The 19527-nt window shown below is 41.4% G+C and overlaps 1 protein-coding gene across 6 annotated transcripts in view; it reads right to left on the bottom strand.

The window, feature by feature from the left end:
- Positions 1 to 883: 883 nt before the first annotated feature.
- The window catches only part of GALNT11 (polypeptide N-acetylgalactosaminyltransferase 11), a 34361-nt gene continuing 15717 nt past the window's right edge, over positions 884 to 19527 (bottom strand). For all 6 annotated transcript variants that reach the window (XM_083466972.1, XM_083466971.1, XM_083466968.1 and 3 more), the window contains 10 exons: positions 18782 to 18905; positions 15644 to 15810; positions 15406 to 15531; positions 10519 to 10768; positions 9006 to 9123; positions 8398 to 8550; positions 7051 to 7269; positions 4814 to 4918; positions 3359 to 3496; positions 884 to 1977 (listed from right to left, as the gene is read on the bottom strand). In XM_083466972.1, coding sequence (XP_083323098.1) covers positions 1846 to 1977; positions 3359 to 3496; positions 4814 to 4918; positions 7051 to 7269; positions 8398 to 8550; positions 9006 to 9123; positions 10519 to 10768; positions 15406 to 15531; positions 15644 to 15810; positions 18782 to 18905 — 1532 coding nt within the window. In that variant the 3' untranslated portion in view covers positions 884 to 1845. The remainder of the gene's footprint in view (positions 1978 to 3358; positions 3497 to 4813; positions 4919 to 7050; positions 7270 to 8397; positions 8551 to 9005; positions 9124 to 10518; positions 10769 to 15405; positions 15532 to 15643; positions 15811 to 18781; positions 18906 to 19527) is intronic.

The following is a 19527-nucleotide window of genomic DNA, read 5'->3' as shown; positions in this document are numbered from 1 at the left end:
CCTCTATATTTTCATTTGGAAATGTTTCTTATTTTAGCAGAATGTTCCTAGATGGTTTTCTTAGGAGCCTCAAGATTTGGTACAGCACTGCACTACCATTCAAAGAGAGAAGCAGCCATAATAATATGAAAATAAATCCATCACCTTTACTCCAAACTAAAATACCAAAAGCAATGATTTAATTGCTGAGAGGCACATAGCCTCGAACAGATAAAGTTGGAAGAAAGCCACAGTGCAATTCATATAATCTGAATGCTTCCCAGACTATTTATAGTATATGGCTTTTGAATGATCTGCAGAGTAAAATCACTGCCCACAAGAACTCCACTCAATTTTCTATTCTGGATACCATAGCCTTCCACATCTGGATATAATCTGCTCAATTCTTTGAAAATAAGGTACAGTAAATATTAGGACAGATTCAAATTCCTTGAATTGGCGTTGTAACTTCCACCCACATCTTTCTTTCTGTATGTACACAGTGCAGCTGATAGCCATTGTTTTGTTGGACTATATACTTCATGAGAGCTGTTTCCTAACAAGGGCTTTCTTCCCCATACTTACAGAGCTGCTAGCTTCACTGAAATGAAAGTGCAGTCTATGTTCAGAAGTGTTCATACTGTGCTGTGTTATGTGCTGGGGATGCAGGCCTAACTAGATGACTTGTTAAAATAAGACAGGTGGCACACACTAGCTGGTATTCCATTTGTATGTTGAGCAGCATACAGTCCACAAATCAGTAAAAATTAACTCTGTGGCAAATTAAATTTTTTAATTCTTAAATTCATAAATTCTTATAAGGTACAGATCTCCCCCACCCCCTTTGGACAAGGTCTTAAGCATACTGCTCGATTTCAGAGAAAGACAGAAAATGTTTCAAACATTGTTAACCCTGAAGTATTTTCACAAGTTTATTATGCAACTGCATTTTAAACCAGTGCTGAATGAACCAATAAAGGAAAAATCAGCAATTAATGCTTTCAATCCAGAGGAAGAAATTAAAAAGTCCACACAAGTGTATTGAGATACATACATCTTGCACCATAATCATGTCTGTTGACCTCTTCACTCAGAAACTGATTATAACAGAAAAAGTACCATACTTGCTCTTAAAATGCCAATTTCATATGGTGGCACCCGAAGATTTGCAAGCAGAAAGGCACTTCTGCTATTGCAAGTCAGCCCCTACTTGAATTCCAGTAATTGTTCCCGACTGCTGCAGCCCCCATTCCCATACCTCCCTAAGGATTCCCAGATCGTCAGGGGAGGCTTTTGGGATACAGGAGGGCAGCAGGCAGAAGGCATGAGACCCACTGCATAAACATATTTCCACTTCATGATTCTGGATGCTGCCCAGAGTCATCAAAATCTGTAATGACTTATTTTAAATGCTGTGACATAAAATGTTAACAATGTAACATGTTAAAATTAATGAATTAAAATTAAATACTGAGATTTGTTTAAAAATGAATATTCTTTTTCCAGATCAGTTAAAATAATTCATCATCCAAACAAAGAAAATAATAGTACAGTAATAATTGTGCATGAAGTACTGGCAAAGACAAGGTAGTCATCTGACTATTGGAAATATTCAATATTAATTTTCTTTCCTAATTAAATACAATGGTCTAACTATTTAGAGTATCTACATTTGCCAGGGAAGTGCAAAAAACTTACATGAATTGCACTTCTATGTGTGTAGAGATTGAAACGTGGCTGCCACAGCTCCTATTCCGCTTGCTTCTAAAAGCTTCCCAAACTGTTCCGTTTCAGAAATAGCAGCAGGGACTGCAGGCTCTATAAGGTCAACTATGGGCTACTGTGGAAATGGGCCTTCACTGTCACTCAGCTTTCAAAGCGCCACTGCTGAGGGAGGGAGCCGTCACAAATTGCCATGGTCACATATCCTTTGAGGCTAAGCAGATCAGCTACCTTCATGCATTGCCCGACGGACACCTGATAGAGTCGATTATGTTTCTGGAGACAGAAAAATAAAACGCAACAGTTGAGGCAAAGCAGCTCAAAACCTGCTTCTGAATGAGATTATTGTCTTTGCTGGGGTGAGAAGAGCTGACCTTACTAGGTTAAAATGTTGCCCTGATTCAGTCACCACTCATCTAGAGGACAGGAACTCTCAATAACTATTCAGGCACTAATGTTTGAAGCTTGATGCTGCAGTGATCTGTTTGGATCACTTTTCTTAGCCAAATCTATGTACAGTGGTACCTTGGGTTACATACGCTTCAGGTTACAGACTCCGCTCACCCAGAAATAGACCTCGGGTTAAGAACTTTGCTTCAGGATGTGAACAGAAATCGTGCTCCAGCAGCGTGGCAGCAGCATTGGGAGGCCCCATTAGCTAAAGTGGTGCTTCAATTTAAGAACAGTTTCAGGTTAAGAACGGACCTCCGGAGCAAATTAAGTACTTAACCCGAGGTACCACTGTATTGCAAAGCTGGGGAACTCTGCAAACATTACAATACATTACCACTGTAGACAAAAACAGTGAGATTATTGTTTCCATGAAGCTAATCCCGGAGAGCTCATCTCATGGGATATTGCTATAGGTCAGCCTTCTCCAGCCTAGTGCCGTCTAGATGATTTGGACTGCAGAACAGACTTTCATTTCAAAATAACCAGACATGGTAGTAAAGAGGCACATTTTCAAAATGCAATGCACTACCCTGGCATCATTTCTTATTGGTTAGGAGGGAGGAGGGAGAGAGCAAGCAAAGCTGGAGACACCAAGGCCGCTATGCAAAGTGTCCTTCAGCTGAGCTACCCCCTGGGAAGCTGTTAAGTCTCCATTTTTTGCTTAGCGGCATATTGCCTTGTGGAAACACTTATCACAATGTTATTTCAATACAGTACCGATATTCAACAATATGGCACAACAATTTATTGCACAGCTCTCCTGCAGACATGCCCTCCAGTATGGGGAGAGTATTGAGGGGCTGGTGTTGAGAATGCATGGCTCCATTAGATCTACAGTCAACACATATATGGCCAGGTTTTTGCAAATCGGACTCTGGATTAAATGTTTCCAGCATGGCTACTCCCCAGTAGATAAATGTCTTCCATTGTTAAGCTTGTCAGGTTATTCCATGTAACCTCAAAAGGAGGTATTTGGATTTTTATTCCAACAATGGCCCATTTACATGATAGTTCACTCCTCCACCGATCTCCACATAATTTAGATGAGCACATACATCATTGAATAGGAAACCTGTACTGAAAAACATTACTGTGTAATTGTTAACCCATATGTGATTTTCAGAATTAGAAAATCACATACTTACCCACACAAAGACACACACAGAAAGAGATCTGAAATCATCCACTCTTGTCCGCAACTCACCCCAAGCACCCATTGCTGAGATCCTCCTGATCCATGGCATTTCATAAGGCGTGGTGGATCAGAAGTGCGAGATTCAGACACATCCAAGCATAGGAGATTGTTTAGGATCAGCTCATGATCTTCATTGTAAAGCCATACCTAATAGTGGAATAATTTATTTAAAATCATTTCTAAACCTCTAAGTATTGTACAAAAATACAAGAAGTAAAATAGTAACACAAAACAACCACAAATCACTTTATAAAATATGCCACAGTGTAAAATCTCAGCTTTCTAAAGTATTTTGAAGCAGATTAATTTCCTATTAATTGCATTTAAGTAAGATTCCCTTCTTAACATTTTCAAATTAAGCATTGAGGAGTGGAAAAAAATCTGTTTACCTTAAGCAGAAAAAACTACCACAGATACTTATTTTCTGTGAACAAGTATGAGCTGAGCTTTAAAAAGGAAATATATTAGACCAATCTGAACATGTGGAGAGATGCTAGCAATGGAAAACTCCCAGTTTTCTCTCCTCCCCCCTTTTTTTTGGCTTCTCTAAAATTACCTAAAAGTAGGGAGGGTGCCAGATGTTGTTTGATTTAATTCTGAAAGCCTCTAACAGCTGTGCATTTTTGGATCAGATGTAATTTCTCTAGCTATTTTAAATCCACATTCATATGGGCCAGTAACTCTATTGAACTTATTTCCAGGACATGGGGCCTCTCCTCAAGGCACATTTTGAAGCAGATCTGTTCTTGGTGCCCTAGAAAGTTCCTGGAATGGACCTCAAGCACTGAGCAGAATTCTGAATGTATCACCTAGTGTAGTGAGGTACTTAAGGAATCCACAAAGCCTCCTTTTAGTAAGTGATTTTGAAGCAGACAACAGTGGCAAAAAACTGTAAAAGTAGCTAATGGATACTGATGTATTTATCTGAGTGATCAGTCCTGAAATAACAGAAAGGAAATTGAATCAAACAGAAAGATTTATGTGACGTAAGTGTCAAAAGTTATAGATGACCAGAGCATACAGTGAGAAGATATCAAGTGAGAGACCCTTTTTGTGCCTATAGAGGAAGGAATTTGGGTGTGGTTTGTTTTTAATGTTATGAAGGAGTGATCAAAATAAAGCAACACTGTGGAGACTATAAAAATGAACAATGCTAGGGAAAGAAACGCAAGTAGAAAGTACCGTATTTTTTGCTCTATAAGACTCGCTTTTTCCCTCTTAAAAAGTAAGGGGAAATGTGTGTGCATCTTATGGAGCAAATGCAGGCTGTGCAGCTATCCCAGAAGCCAGAACAGGAAGAGGGATCACTGCTTTCACTGTGCAGCAATCCCTCTTGCTGTTCTGGCTTCTGAGATTCAGAATATTTTTTTTCTTGTTTTCCTCCTCCAAAAACTAGGTGCATCTTATGGTCTGGTGCGTCTTATAGAGCGAAAAATACGGTAAGTTCTGTCTTCGGGCACTTACCTGATTTTGATCATTGTAATCACACTCTCTGACCACAACAAGTCCTCCTTTTTGACTTGGGTGGCCTTGGGCAACAAGACATTTATTTGTCTGAAGATGAAGCAGCTGCAAAAGAAAAACACACACACGTAAGACAACTGGAAAATGTCTGCAATCACAATACTATTCATTCTTGCCGTATTATATAAGGGAGAGGATGGGGGAGAGCATTATGGAAGAAATGAGAGATGTTTGGAGGAAAGAGGCAGAAGGTTATTTTATGTGCTCTCTATAGAATTTCCCCTAACAACGTAGGCGTAGCCAAGGGGGGTAGGGGGCTGCTACCCCCCATCAAGTGAAACAATAGAAATACTTAACTGACCAATCACATCCGTTCTGCCCCCCTAACAAAAGTCCTGGCTCCACCCATGCCTAATAGTTGTATCTCTAGAATAATTTTCACTAGATCAAGGTATTGTTGCAATCACAGAAGCAACTCTCTTGACAGATTTCTAGGAGATATGTGTAGTAGAGACTAGTAAGGACACAAAAGTTTTCAGCACACAGGCAAAGTAAACTATAATCTCTTCAGCCTATCTTTTTTTAAAAAAAACAAACAGAGACAGCGACAGCGACTTTGCCCAAAGCTACTTGTTGCAGTCTCAAGGCTAAGCAGAGATAAAAGAGAAAGTTGCATGCACCTATGCACATTTTTATGTTGCAAAACAGGCTAACTTAGGAGTAATTAGGTAAAGGTAAAGAGACCCCTGCCCATTAGGTCCAGTCGTGACCGACTCTGGGGTTGCAGCGCTCATCTCGCTCTATAGGCTGAGGGAACCGGCGTTTGTCCACAGACAGCTTCCGGGTCATGTGGCCAGCATGACTAAGCCACTTCTGGCGAACCAGAGCAGCGCGCGGGAATGCCGTTTACCTTCCCGCCAGAGCGGTACCTATTTATCTCCTTGCACTTTGATGTGCTTTCAAACTGCTAGGTTGGCAGGAGCTGGGACCGGGGAACGGGAGCTCACCCTGTTGTGGGGATTCGAACCGCCGACCTTCTGATCAGCAAGTCCTAGGCTCTGTGGTTTAACCCACAGCGCCACCTGCGTCCCTACATCATCTACAATTCTTTGGAAAGGTAAGGTTTTTTTATCTCCTTCCACTGTAAAGTCATTTCCAATATATGTGTTCCTAAAGAAGGGTTGTCCAACACGCGGCACACAAGCCACTTGTGGTCCTCAAGACCTTTCTTGGTGGCCCTTGCTATGTATTGAAGCTGCAGGGAACTGGAAGTGACAACATGAAAGCTTTGCCCTAGTTTGCTTGTGACCAGCACAGGCCACTCATCCCAGCTGTGGCTGAGAATCCACCTTGGGGGCAGGATGAGTAGAGAGCAAGAAGGATGTGGGAGAAAAAAGGAAAGGAGGGGAGTAAAAGGCAGTTTCTTCAGCCAAGTAAGCAATGTCTTCCTTGCAGAAGATTCTCTCATCCGGAGAGAATCCCTAACTTGAACTAGAGCTAGTGAGTGTGCACACACATGTGTGCATGTGTTGAATATTTTGGTGGTGGTGGCAGGGCTGGAAGTGGGAGTGGCAAAGGAGGAGAGATGGGGAAAGGGGGCAAGAAAGCAATAAAAGCAAAATGGCAGAGCTGCAGTGAGTTGCTCATTTTCGCATTCTTTTCCTCTCTCTGACTTGCCCCACTAAGAGCTCGTAATAACTCGCTTGGCTCCTCCCTCTCCCTTCCTCTTTCCTTTCTGGAGTCCTGCCTGCATCCAGCAACTTCCCTCACACCAGGCAGCCTCCATGATTTTTGGTCACTTTTTAGGTAGGTAGGTAGATAAATGTGTGTATAATAAATAATATTAAATATATTGCAAACACTTTATGATATGGAAATTTAATTCAGTGTGCCCCCCCAGGTTCTGTGTGGCCTACTTGGTTTGAGAGCTTGGACCACCCTGTCCTAAAGCAAGAGTGCTTCTGATCAGACAAGAGATTATAGTCACCTACAAATGTGAAAGACATTCATCCATAACGAAGGTTGTTAACCTGCACAGGAAGCAAGGCAAGTAAGACTGATATGATACCTTTAGCATATTTGATCTAAAAACTACAGTGCATAATTACAGATTTTCAAAGCTACCCTTATTGCGAAGCTGCACAACAGCTAGAAAGATGCCAGCTTTTGTGATCTTTATAACTACATTTTTCAGAGTATGATTTTAAAGAACCTGAAGAGTTAGAACAGCATCTTACCCGTCCACGTTGCAATGTTTTTGGTCGTTTTTGCCCTTTGTTGAAAAAGAGTGGCGGCTGTACTTTGGCATTAGAACCAGAAATTTGCATCTCTGGGTATATATTGTCTAAATACCACTTAAACGATTTGCAGTTCAACTTTCTTCTCAACTCCACACGATCAGTAATATTCCCATAGTTCCTTGTCCGTAATTCTGGTCGCAGAGCAAAATACTGTTCCTATGTCATAGAGAGGAAAGTGTGGTAGGAAGAATTACAGTTCAGAACAATGATTCTATTTTGAAGTGAGGATGAATACACAGGACTGAAAACAAAACAAGCAAAAAGCCAATTTCTCTGAACTATAAACCAATGCGGTTTGTACATGCTATAAAGCTACACTTTGAAACTACTGTGCCTATCCAGCCAATAATGACCAAGGGCAGAACCACACATTTTGGGACCTATGTGACCACTGCCAAAAACAGCATTCCCCATCTGCTTTGTCTCTCATTCCTGGATTCATGACAATCACACTGTGAATGTCCCACTCCCTCAACCAACCAACGAAGTGGTGCAGGAGTGGGAAACCAATGGGATACAACATCATCATCACACCCTCATTTCCATAGGTTGACAAGGGGTTAACTGGGTTGGGACAGGTCTCAATCACATGACAAAGGCAGGAGCAATGATTTGTGGGGGGTCAGCTCGCTCTATTCAGTTTTTCATAGCAGCTGCAAACTGTGTCCATTTAAAAAAATCTGAACATAATTGTCTATCTCCCACCCTGGCTCAAAACGTGTGTGTAAGTAAGAATGTGAAGATAAATAGTGAACATATAACCTAAGTTAGAAAACATAACTGCAGACCCCAAAGGGCTGGGCCCCAGTTACCCCCTCGTAACCGACGAAACCTATGCTTCAGGTAGGACCAATTTTGTTCTGATTTACTGTTTTACTACATGTCACCAAGGAAAGAATAGCAGAAGATGTGGGACTGCTGGTTTCTGCAGAGATCATCCAACAGCATTTGGTGAAATCAGGATGGAATTCCACCAGTTTCCTTTCAGTAAAATTGAGAATGTTTAGTGTTTTATATTTCTTTTCTATCACTTATGCCTCTGGACTGCATTTCTTTAATCTTCCCTACTGCAATTATCAATGCAAATTTCTAAATTTTTGTTACAACTCAGAACCTATATTGAAAGGTTCTGATACCACACAAAAAGTAGAAGATGAAAAAGCTACCACTTTTCAGGAACGGGACCAGAGTTTCTGAATATCCATCCCTGCTGTGACCACCAAGGCACCCAGATACATCCACCTTTTGCTATGGCTTGTAATTCTACAGTAGTGGCCATCTTGCCTTATATTCATCCATCCACACATGAGCTAGCCGTAGAGAGTTGTGCGCCATGGTGTCCTGCCCGCCTGGGGAGCCATAAGGTCGCCTTTTACGAAAGATGTGTCCGACTCTGGAGCATGGGATGATGAGAAGTTTGCCCCCACACATCCAGATCTGCTCAGAAACAGAAGTAATTAATAAAACAAAGGATTATTACTTAAGGTCATATTAAGCATAGGTGTGGTTTCTGAAGATGTTGGTCTATTTAACATAGTTAGAAAGGATTACAGCTGATAGAAGCTATAACTTCTAGATTAGGGTTTCCCAAACTTTGGTCTTCAGCTCTTTTGGGACTACAATTCCCATCATGCCTGACCACTAGTCCTGCTAGCTGGAGGTGATGGAAGTTGTGATACGAAAAAGGAAATTTATTTTTATGAAAAATCAACTATCTGGTCCGACCAGAAAAGATTCCCGACACCTAGTTTAGAAGAACTTTCAACATTCACAGAACTGCTCTGCAAAATTAAAGAAAATTACTGCGCAACCATAGTGTGTAAAGAAATGCGATTCAATCAGGGTCCTCATCCAAGAAAAAAGGTTATAGTCTACAAAAATAACATACATACCCGAAATGATATTTCCAGGTTTTCCCCTCCCCAGATGTCCATGCCGCTATCATATTGTCCAAGTTCATTAAAATATTCTCTGTCCATTGCAAACAAGCCTCCTGCCATTGTAGGTGACCTAAAAGAAAATGAGTGTTTTCCAAAACCATACCTACCAATGATGGGAGGAGAGGATGGGGGGGGGGCTGAAGTCACACAAAATTTACAGAGGATTGATGTGAGGTATGTATGGTTATGCATCAAATGTGGAAGTCCAGCAATGGGGGGGATTGGAATACTGTCCAATCAGTAAGATATTTAAGAATAACCAAGTAGGAATAGAAACTCACATATGATCCAAACTCCTAATTAAAAAAAATAAAAATGGTGACAATTTGGTGTCGAGCATGATTTCTACTCAAGGAAACTTTGAAAACCTGCAGAAAGACAGTGCATACTACTCATTAGGTAGGTAATGGTTTTTAGGAAGTTTTTATGAAGTTTTTCTGGATCCCCAATTCTGATATTTTAGTGATTTTTATTAATTTTAAGTTTACTGATTGTTTTATTGTTGTGCGCCATCCTGAGAGACCTTTATGGCTATAGGGAAGAGCATAGATGTAATGAAGTAATTGAAGGATTCAGCCACTTTTTCTATTGTATGATGAACATTGTTTTTCCCTTACCTTCCTTATTTGTGACACATCTCTTAGGCTTTTGTACAAGGTCTTAATGACCTTTACTTACCAACTGTTCCCATGACAGGTTACAAATTAAAGCAGGAGTCACCAACTTGGTGCAGAAGGTTGCTCACTGTGCCAATACAGTTCAAACATATAATGCCAATCCTTGCCCGACTGCACTGGCTGCCCATTAGCTTCTTGGCTCAATTCAAAGCGCTGGTTTTGACCTCTAATTTTGTGTTATGGCACACTTCCTGTGTCAGCCACCATAATTCTCTCAAAATTCTAAATGTACCCACTAATCCAAAACATTTGGCAACCCTTGAATTAAAGGCTTGCCAAACTTGGAATGAACAGCATTTATGGATGTTATTTACTATATGTTGATATCAACTCAATAACAGCTTTGTTGAAATTCTGGTTTCAACTTTCCTGTTAAAAATGGATGTTGAAGGAGATTTCTCCAGAGAAAATTATTGACATTTGCTAGTACAGCTCACTGCATCTATTGGCTATCCCTTTTCTTCATTCTTCTTTTCAGTTTAAGTGTTCAGTCCTAAAGATGAGTACTGAAGCAGTTGTACCTCCCTTTTTTTATCTTCCCCTTCCTTGAAGGAGCACATGGTTGCATACCCGGTACTCCCTTCATAATATGATATGTTCTTTAGCATATGGTACTTAGAGAAGGTATCTTACTACATAGCAGATTATGTAGCAGCTTTGCTGATAGCTTATTGTCTTTGTTTACATCAAGTTGTCTTTAAATGAAATATTGTTTTATTGTATTTTAATGTTTCTCACTCTGTGTGAACAATGCAGTGTGGGTTATAATATAAATAAATAAATCGTACTTGATTGGAGATGTGGCTCCCTCAGGGCCTTCCAGTTCTGACAAAGGAACAAGATCCCATTTAAAGTGCAGACCCCAGTTGAACCCTCCACGGACAACTGGGGAAGAGCTGTAGGTAAGCGTGTCAGCGCTAATTATATCGATGACAGGACAAACCACTGTTTTCCGTGATTCCTGGATGGGTGTCAGCAAAGGTTGCAACCACAGCTCATTCACCTCACAGTGACTGTCCAGAAACACAAGCACCTTCCCTGAGAAAAGAAAAGCACAATAAGAACAGAGAACAAAAAGCAAGGCAATCAGAGTCAGAGTTACATATTTTCATTATTCTAGACATGTTCCACTCTAGCAGAGAGAGGGGAACAATATGAAACACAGCAGCCTGATGGGGAAATCTCAAGTACTTGCTACATCCAGGTAATTCCACTTTTCTTTCTTTTAAAAAGGCAGAACTCTATCACACTACAGTTGGGATGGATTATCTCATGATTACATTTTGAGGGATTCCCCCATCTATGTGGCTATATACAAGAATTGGACCTTTCAAACTTCAGTGGCAAGGGGTGTGTGTGATTCTATTAACAAACCACAACTTCCACTCCAATGGTTTTCCTAAACTCGCACTGCAACCACCATATAATATCACTTATCCCGTTTGAACCCTTAACTTATCAACAGCCCTGGTAACTGGGATATAGACATGGTGCAAAGCCTGACAGATATAACTACAATATTTAACAAAAATAATAGTGTTTATTTACTACAAGAGTATGTAGTGCACAAGCTTATGTGGTTGCTTTAGCACAGTACTCTCTCTTTAAATAAGTATGCATTTGCTAAGTTGTTACTGCCACTTTAAATATCAACTGCTTATTTTACACTACCGTTATTAAACCATGGCAGCTCTGAGGAAGCAGTTAGGTTACCCTGTTAAAACCCTTTTGCCCTTGTATCTACACCATCTACACCATCCTGCTTAACCCTCACAAATACTCCAAGTGAGGACTGAAGTGCAGGTCTATTTTTGCTGTCCTGTCCTGGAATCTTCACCTGGACTCTCCACCCGGAAACCAGAGCCTACCATTCCAAACTGCTTCTCACTTCTTCTGCCTCAGTGCTGTAGACAGATCCCACCCCTCTCACTCATTCAGCTAAGCCAAGTGACTCACCTACCCCAGCAAGTCTTTGGCCACCAAACTATGCTGCCTTCCTCTCAGCTCCTCCTCTATTGTCTTCTTCTATGGGCTGTTCCCTATGAACATCAAGCGCCAACCAACATGGGCTGACTCCTGCCCCACCCCAGGTCTGGCCTTAGCCAATCACATGTCTAACTAGGAAATCTACACCTGCAGCCAGCAGTTAGATAATGCATATATTCTACCCTTCTATGCATAATGAGCGTTTTATCTCCACCCCCTCTTCAGGTGTCAGTTAAGGTCCCCCATGACATTTAAATCAATTTTCAACTGATCAGACAGAAGACACCCCCAAACACATTATAATACAAATGTCAGAACACATTATAATACTCAATAAAACTTGCCTCAAACAGGATTTCTTCCTGTTCAAGAAATCAATTTCAGAATAACTACAAACACACAACTCAAATAGCCACACACCTTGTCTTGTTGGAAAACACATGGAGTGAGAGGGTGGTGACCTAAATTGTAGCAATTATCTGGATACTAATAATGTAATAATAAGTGGGCTAATAGTTTCATTTCTTATATCAAGTACTTTTTCTAGGGAACTTAAGTTTCAGCATCCTTCAGATTTTGGGGGCGGGGCGGGTGTGGAATCGCCAAGAGTATTACTTATATAACTTGTATCCCACAGCCTTCATCATGAATGCTCTCAGGAGGCTAAAATGATAAAATCTATACTAATGATCATAAGAGTCATCCATTACAATTATGAGTCATAAAGCCAGTAAAAAAGATGCAATTATGCGTTTTAAAAAGCCCAATAAAAACTTAGAAGTTATTCCTAAATGAAAGCCAAGGTTGGAAACCAGAAACTCAGGAAATTCCATTCTAAAAAAGCAGTTAGGTGTTCCAATTATAGCTATAAAATTTTCCTACTTCACTGGGTATAGCTTAGGGAAGCTATTCACAAGCTGCAGCACTGAGCTCAAATAGTAAAGCTGAACAAGTACTGCTGCATGTTCGGAACTTCAATGTAATTATACTGCATTAATGTAGATGATTAACACGCATTAATTAGGAGGAGCTTAGATCATCATTACAAATTATAACACAAGCTTTCCTGATTCAACACTGATTATTGTTCATGCACAATGCAGGCTGATTATAAAGATTATCAAAAAGATACTTTAACCTAATTAAATGTTATAGCCACAACAAATCTCTCTGGGGAGATGACTGTGAATCAGTATGAATGGGGTATTTGTAAACAGCTTTAATAAGATGCCTTGTCATAATGGAAACAATTTAACTGCCAACCTACATGTAGTGAGCTAGGGCCAGATAAGTTAGTCCCTTTTGGGGAAAGAAAGACAAGCCACAGTTGTTTTACTGCATTTCACAAACCCTGGTTTTCACAACTGGTACATATTATGGTGAAATAAAAACCTTTTATAACAAGGGGATTGTTATAACATTACTTCCCAGGCTTAATACACTCAAGATTAGAAGCCAACCTCGGATTTGCCCCTTCCCTGCTTTCCTCACCATGAGCAGAAGTGGGATGATCCTGGACAGCAAGAGATTTTCCATATTTAAGTAAGTTAAAATAGAGAAGAGATAGCCAACTACACTATTCTTGAGTGTCCACCCTACAGTGGTACCCCGCAAGACGAATGCCTCGCAAGACGGAAAACCCGCAAGACGAAAGGGTTTTCTGTTTTGGAGGCGTTTCGCAAGACGAATTTCCCTATGGGCTTGCTTCGCAAGATGAAAGCCCATAGGGAAATCTCCGGGGACCTGTTTTAAATTGCTGGCGGTCGGGAGCAAAGACTTTCGCCCACAGCCGGCCTTCAGAAGAGGTCCTGGACCTCTTCTGAAGGCCAGCGGGGGGCAAAAGTCTTTGCTCCCCCCCGCCTGCCTTCCCGGGACAGCGGAGACTTCTCCGCTGCCCCGGGCGATCTTAAAATGCTGGCGGGCGGGAGCGAAGCGTTCGCTGCCGACCCCCAGCATTTTAAAATCTCCCCGGGACAGCAGAGAAGTCTCTGCTGTCCCGAGGAGATTTTAAAATGCTGGCGGGCTCCTGCCATAGGCGCGCATCACCTCTCCAGCCGGGAGAGGGTCGCAGGGGGCTGCTTTAGCCCCGCGCGCGCTCTCCCAGCTGGAGAGGTGACCCGCGCCTATGGAGGCTCCTGCCATAGGTGCGCGTCACCTCTCCAGCTGGGAGAGCGCGCACGGGGCTAAAGCAGCCCCCTGCGACCCTCTACCGGCTGGAGAGGTGACGCGCGCCTATGGCAGGAGCCTCCATAGGCGCATGTCACCTCTCCAGCTGGGAGAGGGCGCGCGGGGCTAAAGCAGCCCCCTGCGACCCTCCCCCGGCTGGAGAGGTGACGCGCGCCTATGGCAGGAGCCTCCATAGGCGGGCGTCACCTCTCTAGCTGGGAGAGGGCGCGCGGGGCTAAAGCAGCCCCCTGCGACCCTCTCCTGGCTGGAGAGGTGACGCGCGCCTATGGCAGGAGCCCGCCAGCATTTTAAAATCTCCCCGGGACAGCAGAGACTTCTCTGCTGTCCCGGGGAGATTTTAAAATGCTGGGGGTCGGCAGCGAAGCGTTCGCTCTCGACCCACAGCATTTTAAAATCTCCCCGGGACAGCAGAGACTTCGCTCCCACCCGCCAGCATTTTAAAATCGCCCCGGGACAGCAGGGGCTTTTAAAATGCTGGCGGTCGGCAGCAAAGCCCTCCTGTCCCCGGAGCTTGTGGGGCGGGAGGTGGGAAGAAGGGCTTTTCTTCCCACCACCAGCCTTCAGAACAGCCTTCGCAAGAAGAAAGAACTTGCGGAACGAATTAATTTCGTCTTGCGAGGCACCACTGTATTTTCCAAATGGTGGTTCACTATAGTCTGACACCTTCACAAGTATTCAGGTTCTATACTGATGCTGACAACTACCTATAGAATATTTAACCATCAGGAAATAACAGGAAGCATACATATTAAAATTTGAGACAGTGAGAGAATTATATTTCTTATATGCTAACTGTGGCTAACAGTGGTCTTCTCAGCAACAGACGTTTATTTGCTTTTGAATCCAGGGATGTTCTATGTATTTTGCTGACTTATTTTTTGTTCATTTTAATGATGTATTTTTAAAAGACATCTGAAGGCAGCCCTGTTTAGGGAAGTTTTTAATGTTTAATGCTGCACTGTGTTTTTAATACAGTGGTACCTAGAACTTAATTCATTCTGGAGGTCCGTTCTTAAACTGAAACTGTTCTTAACATAAAACACCACTTTAGCTAATGCGGCCTCCTGCTGCCGCTGCGCCGCCGGAGCACGATTTCTGTTCTCATCCTGAAGCAAAGTTCTTAACCCAAGGTACTATTCCTGGGTTAGCGGAGTCTGTAACCTGAAGCGTATGTAACCCGAGGTACCACTGTGTTCGGTTGGAAGCTGCCCAGAGTGGCTGGGGAAACCCAGCCAGATGGGCAGGGTATAAATTATAAAGTAATAGTAGTAGCAGTAGTAGCAGTAGTAGCAGTAGCAGTAGCAGTAGTAGTAGTAGTAGTAGTAGTAGTAGTATTGTTTTGCTTGAAAGCTGATCAAGGAGCATTTACTATGAGAAGTTTAATATTTTTCTTTATTCTTCATTAAATGTATTAAAGTCACAAGCAATTTGGACAAACCATGATTTAGAAGTACTGAACAAACAAAGGGACTACTTGAATTCATGGATATAAAGGACATTACCTGTAGCATGGGAAGCTCCAATCATTCTCCCACGAATTAGCCCTTCTCGCTTCTCATTTCTGACTAGCTTTATATTGTTCGGAAGATTTTTTGTTAGATAAGCATCCAATTCTTCTTTCAGATCAGCTAGAGTAAGAAAAGGCAAGGGGAGTAAGATGGCATTTAGTAATCTGTCAGTAGTCCAAGTATCCTTAGTCTACACTGCACAAAATTAGCATATAATGCAAGAGTCTTTCACCTAATTCACTACTGTCATCCACCAAGATAATTTCATGGAGAAGATTAGATGGGGTGCGGTCCAAAACGCTATGCACTGTCCGAAGCAAGGCAGAGAATGCTTCATTATAGAAACAAATTATAATGCTAGCATAGGGCAGATCATGAGGATAACTTTTTTCTTTACACCTGCAAGAAAGAAAAAGCACATATTATAACACATGGTTTTCAAAGAATGTTGCTAATATTTCACGAACACCCCATATAATACCAAAATAGAAGCTGCACCCTCCCTTTTATAATAACCATGCAATATGCGTGTAGCTATTTCCCCCACAGAATCTCTTTCACTCATGAGTTTAAGAAACCATATGCCCTGTGAATCATTGGCACCTAAAAAAAGAGTCTGGCAACTGAGTTGCTGAGGAATACAGGATTTTGTTTTTTGTAGAGGATGCAGATTTATCCTTCTACTGTGTGTGCTTGTTGTTTGAAGAAACTGAACTCTGCATATTTTACATTTCTTCCTCTGCATTACATTTGTCCACTAACTTTTTTTTAAGCTAATGAAAACAGGGAATTTAGAGAACACAGTCATCCTATCTCTAAAGCCTCCACAGATAAGTTATTCAAAATCCAGTCCTTTCCCCACCCCACTCATTTTCTTCCTCTGCTCCTTCCATTCATAGCCCTTTCTTCACCTTACACTTCGTTCATCCTCCTTTCCCCATTTAATTTTTCTTTCAGCACTGCGATACCTTTCTAATCCTGATATCCTTCTAACAAACACATGAAGCTGCTATATACAGAGTCAGACCACTGATCCATCTCATTCAATATACTCCACACCAACTACAGCAGCATCTCAGACAGGGGTGTTCCCCAGTGCTACCTAGAGGTGGCAGTACTTGATTCAGATATTTTCGGCATGCAAAGAATATATGCTCTTTCCCCTTTTAATTCCCTACTTCCCTACTTTACAGTTCCTTAAAACTTTAAACACTATTCTTTAAATTTCTCCACAACTTTTTTTCCTGTCCATTTGCATGTCTTTTTAAGACCCAAATATCTTTCCCCTTCTATTCCATTCTTTTCCCCCTTCTTCAAGCTATTCCTCATATTCAGCAATTTCCACGGCTCATTTTTACTTTTACTGACCCCTGTACGTACAAGTAGGGCTTCCTATATTACAGAACCTCTTACAATTCTATAGCGTAGAGAAAAGATGTAACAGTACAGTGGTGCCCTGCAAGACGAATGCCTTGCAAGACGAAAAACTCGCTAGACTAAAGGGTTTTGCATTTTTTGAGCTGCTTTGCAAGATGAATTTCCCTATGGGCTTGCTTCGCAAGACAAAAACGTCTTGCAAGTTTGTTTCCTTTTTCTTAACACCGTTAATACAGTTGCGACTTGACTTCGAGGAGCAACTCATAGAACGCGGTGTGGTAGCTTTTTTTGAGGTTTTTGAAGACTTTGGTGATTTTTGAAGCTTTTCCAAAACTTTCCCGACACCGTGCTTCGCAAGATGAAAAATTCACTAGACGAAAAAACTCACAGAACGAATTAATTTCGTCTTGTGAGGCACCACTGTAATGATGCAAAAAAAAATGATTGTATATCTAATTTCCAGTTAAGCTTGAGTCCTAGGAATTCTCAATTAAACACTGAATCAAAGGAAAGCAGGGTAGGGAGCTGTATTTTTCCTTCCTTCTCCCCAATATTGCTTCTAGAAAATTATACAGGTTACTAAGTTTTGCAAAGTATCTTGCAGCCCTGTTCATAACCATACTTAAAACACAGAATGATGTCAAGAATGAACTCAATGTTCACTCTATCCTAATAAGGAGATAAAGGCCTTTTAAGTGAGATCTTTGAACCTACACATTACAACAGGATCATGACAAAGCCAAAATCAAAGCTCAAATAACAAAATATTCAGTGATATGCAACTATTAGGGCTGTTTTACAAATCTGGATATTTAATTTGAAATTAAAAGATTGGTTTCTCAAGGTACACAATATATAGCTGCATTGCAAGAGAAAGGAATACAGCCTTTTGTGCATGCATATGTTAAAAGTTGGTTCTGAAATTTTAAATTCTATATGGATAGCAATGCCATAGTGATTACTAGATTTTACATTGCAAAGAACTTCACACACAAAGGGCACAATCCAGCCAAAGTTAAGCACTTTAAGCAACAGAAAAATACATATTTGTCTTGCATACTGCACAGCAAGAACCGTCAAGCAATTCTACATGTTATGCATATTTTGCCAATGTAAATATAAAAAGGAACTTATTTTCAAAACCATGTTATTTCTGAATCGCTCCCTTTCTTAATATAATTTCTGGTATGGTCTGAATTTCTTACTTCTCATCCTCTCTCATTTCCAGCAGCTCTCTATTTGGGGGGAAATATGCTCATTCGACAACTCTGAGGAGACCTTAAATCTGTAGAGGACTGGAAGAAAAATGTTTACTTGATGAAAAAACTACGTCACATGTGATATCCTTTTTCTTTCTTTAGCATGGCTAAGAAATAGAACCCAGGACAGGGCTATGAAATAGACAATTTTCAAAGAGTCAAGTTCTATTGGGTGGAGGGAATAAATCAGCTGCCAGATTTTGGGGGAAGGGCCAAAACTGCTCTCCCCCCAATGAAGAAAATATGGGGGGGGGGGATCCAATGGGAGAAAGTAAAGTAATACACTTAAGACTGTTGATGTTCCAGGTGTATAGCATGTACTCCACTCACAATATGAAGTGCCCTGGACTCCATCTCAGAGGAGCCATACAGGAATGCAAAAAGTGCCTCCCCTGTGGTTGTTCTGATTAAAATTTAAATCAACCATATGCATGCCTACAAACACTGTAAAATGCTTGATGCTCCCATGCTTGATCTTCTGACTTTTCCCTTCTGCAGGACTAAGCCATTTTTGCAAAGCACAGAGCCCTTTCTTTAGGTGCTATTTCCTTCCCTGTTCACCTTCTCAAAGTATATGTAGGAATATATATAGGCACATTGCCAAAGGCACCGCTGCAACATACAAGCCCCATCCTTCCCACTGCCCATCATTCTGTTGGCCTTTTTTGCTAGATCTTCACCACTGGGCTCTTGAAACAAAGCATTCACTTTATCGATAACATGCAGAAACATACTTTGCATCTCTTGTGTCTGGCACATCTCTGTGATATCCCAACCGGTTACTGATGAGCATATTGAAAGCATGCTTTTGATAGCCCAAGTCTCTCACTTCCTGGTCTTGTTCATTAAAAATCATACCTGCAATGGAGAATGTGCCAAAATCAATTTACTGTCTAATGTATGTATTGCCAATGATCAACTTCTTAAACTTATGTGTTCAGCTAATGATATATTCCAATTCAAATTACTGCCCCATACTCATTTCCTGGCCCAGGGAAAGACTAATGAGGAGGTTTCACTGCTAAACAGGATGGCCTATCTAAGCTCAAGGCATTTATAGCAATATTTGTGCAGTATTTACCATACTACTATGGTACTAATGAAGATCTCTTTTCAAGTCTTAAAGAGAGCCAGAAGAGGTAGCTGGAATACAGTAGTACCTTGGGTTACATACGCTTCAGGTTACATATGCTTCAGGTTACAAACTCCGCTAACCCAGAAATAGTACCTTGGGTTAAGAACTTTGCTTCAGGATGAGAACAGAAATCGTGCTCCGGCGGCGCGGAGGCAGCAGGAGGCCCCATTAGCTAAAGTGGTCTTCAGGTTAAGAACGGTTTCAGGTTAAGAACTGACCTCCGGAATGAATTAAGTACTTAACCCGAGGTACCACTGTATTGCTCTTTGGGGCAGGAGGGAGTGGGGGAGAAGGACGGCAAGAATGTAGGAGGCAGAAGGCTAAAATACACACACAATTTGCAAA

Source organism: Podarcis liolepis (genome assembly GCF_965112155.1).
Source record: "Podarcis liolepis genome assembly, chromosome: 12".
Taxonomy (NCBI): Eukaryota; Metazoa; Chordata; class Lepidosauria; order Squamata; family Lacertidae; genus Podarcis; species Podarcis liolepis.
The sequence above is the reverse complement of the archived record's forward strand: the minus strand, read 5'-3'. Positions and strand labels throughout refer to the sequence as shown.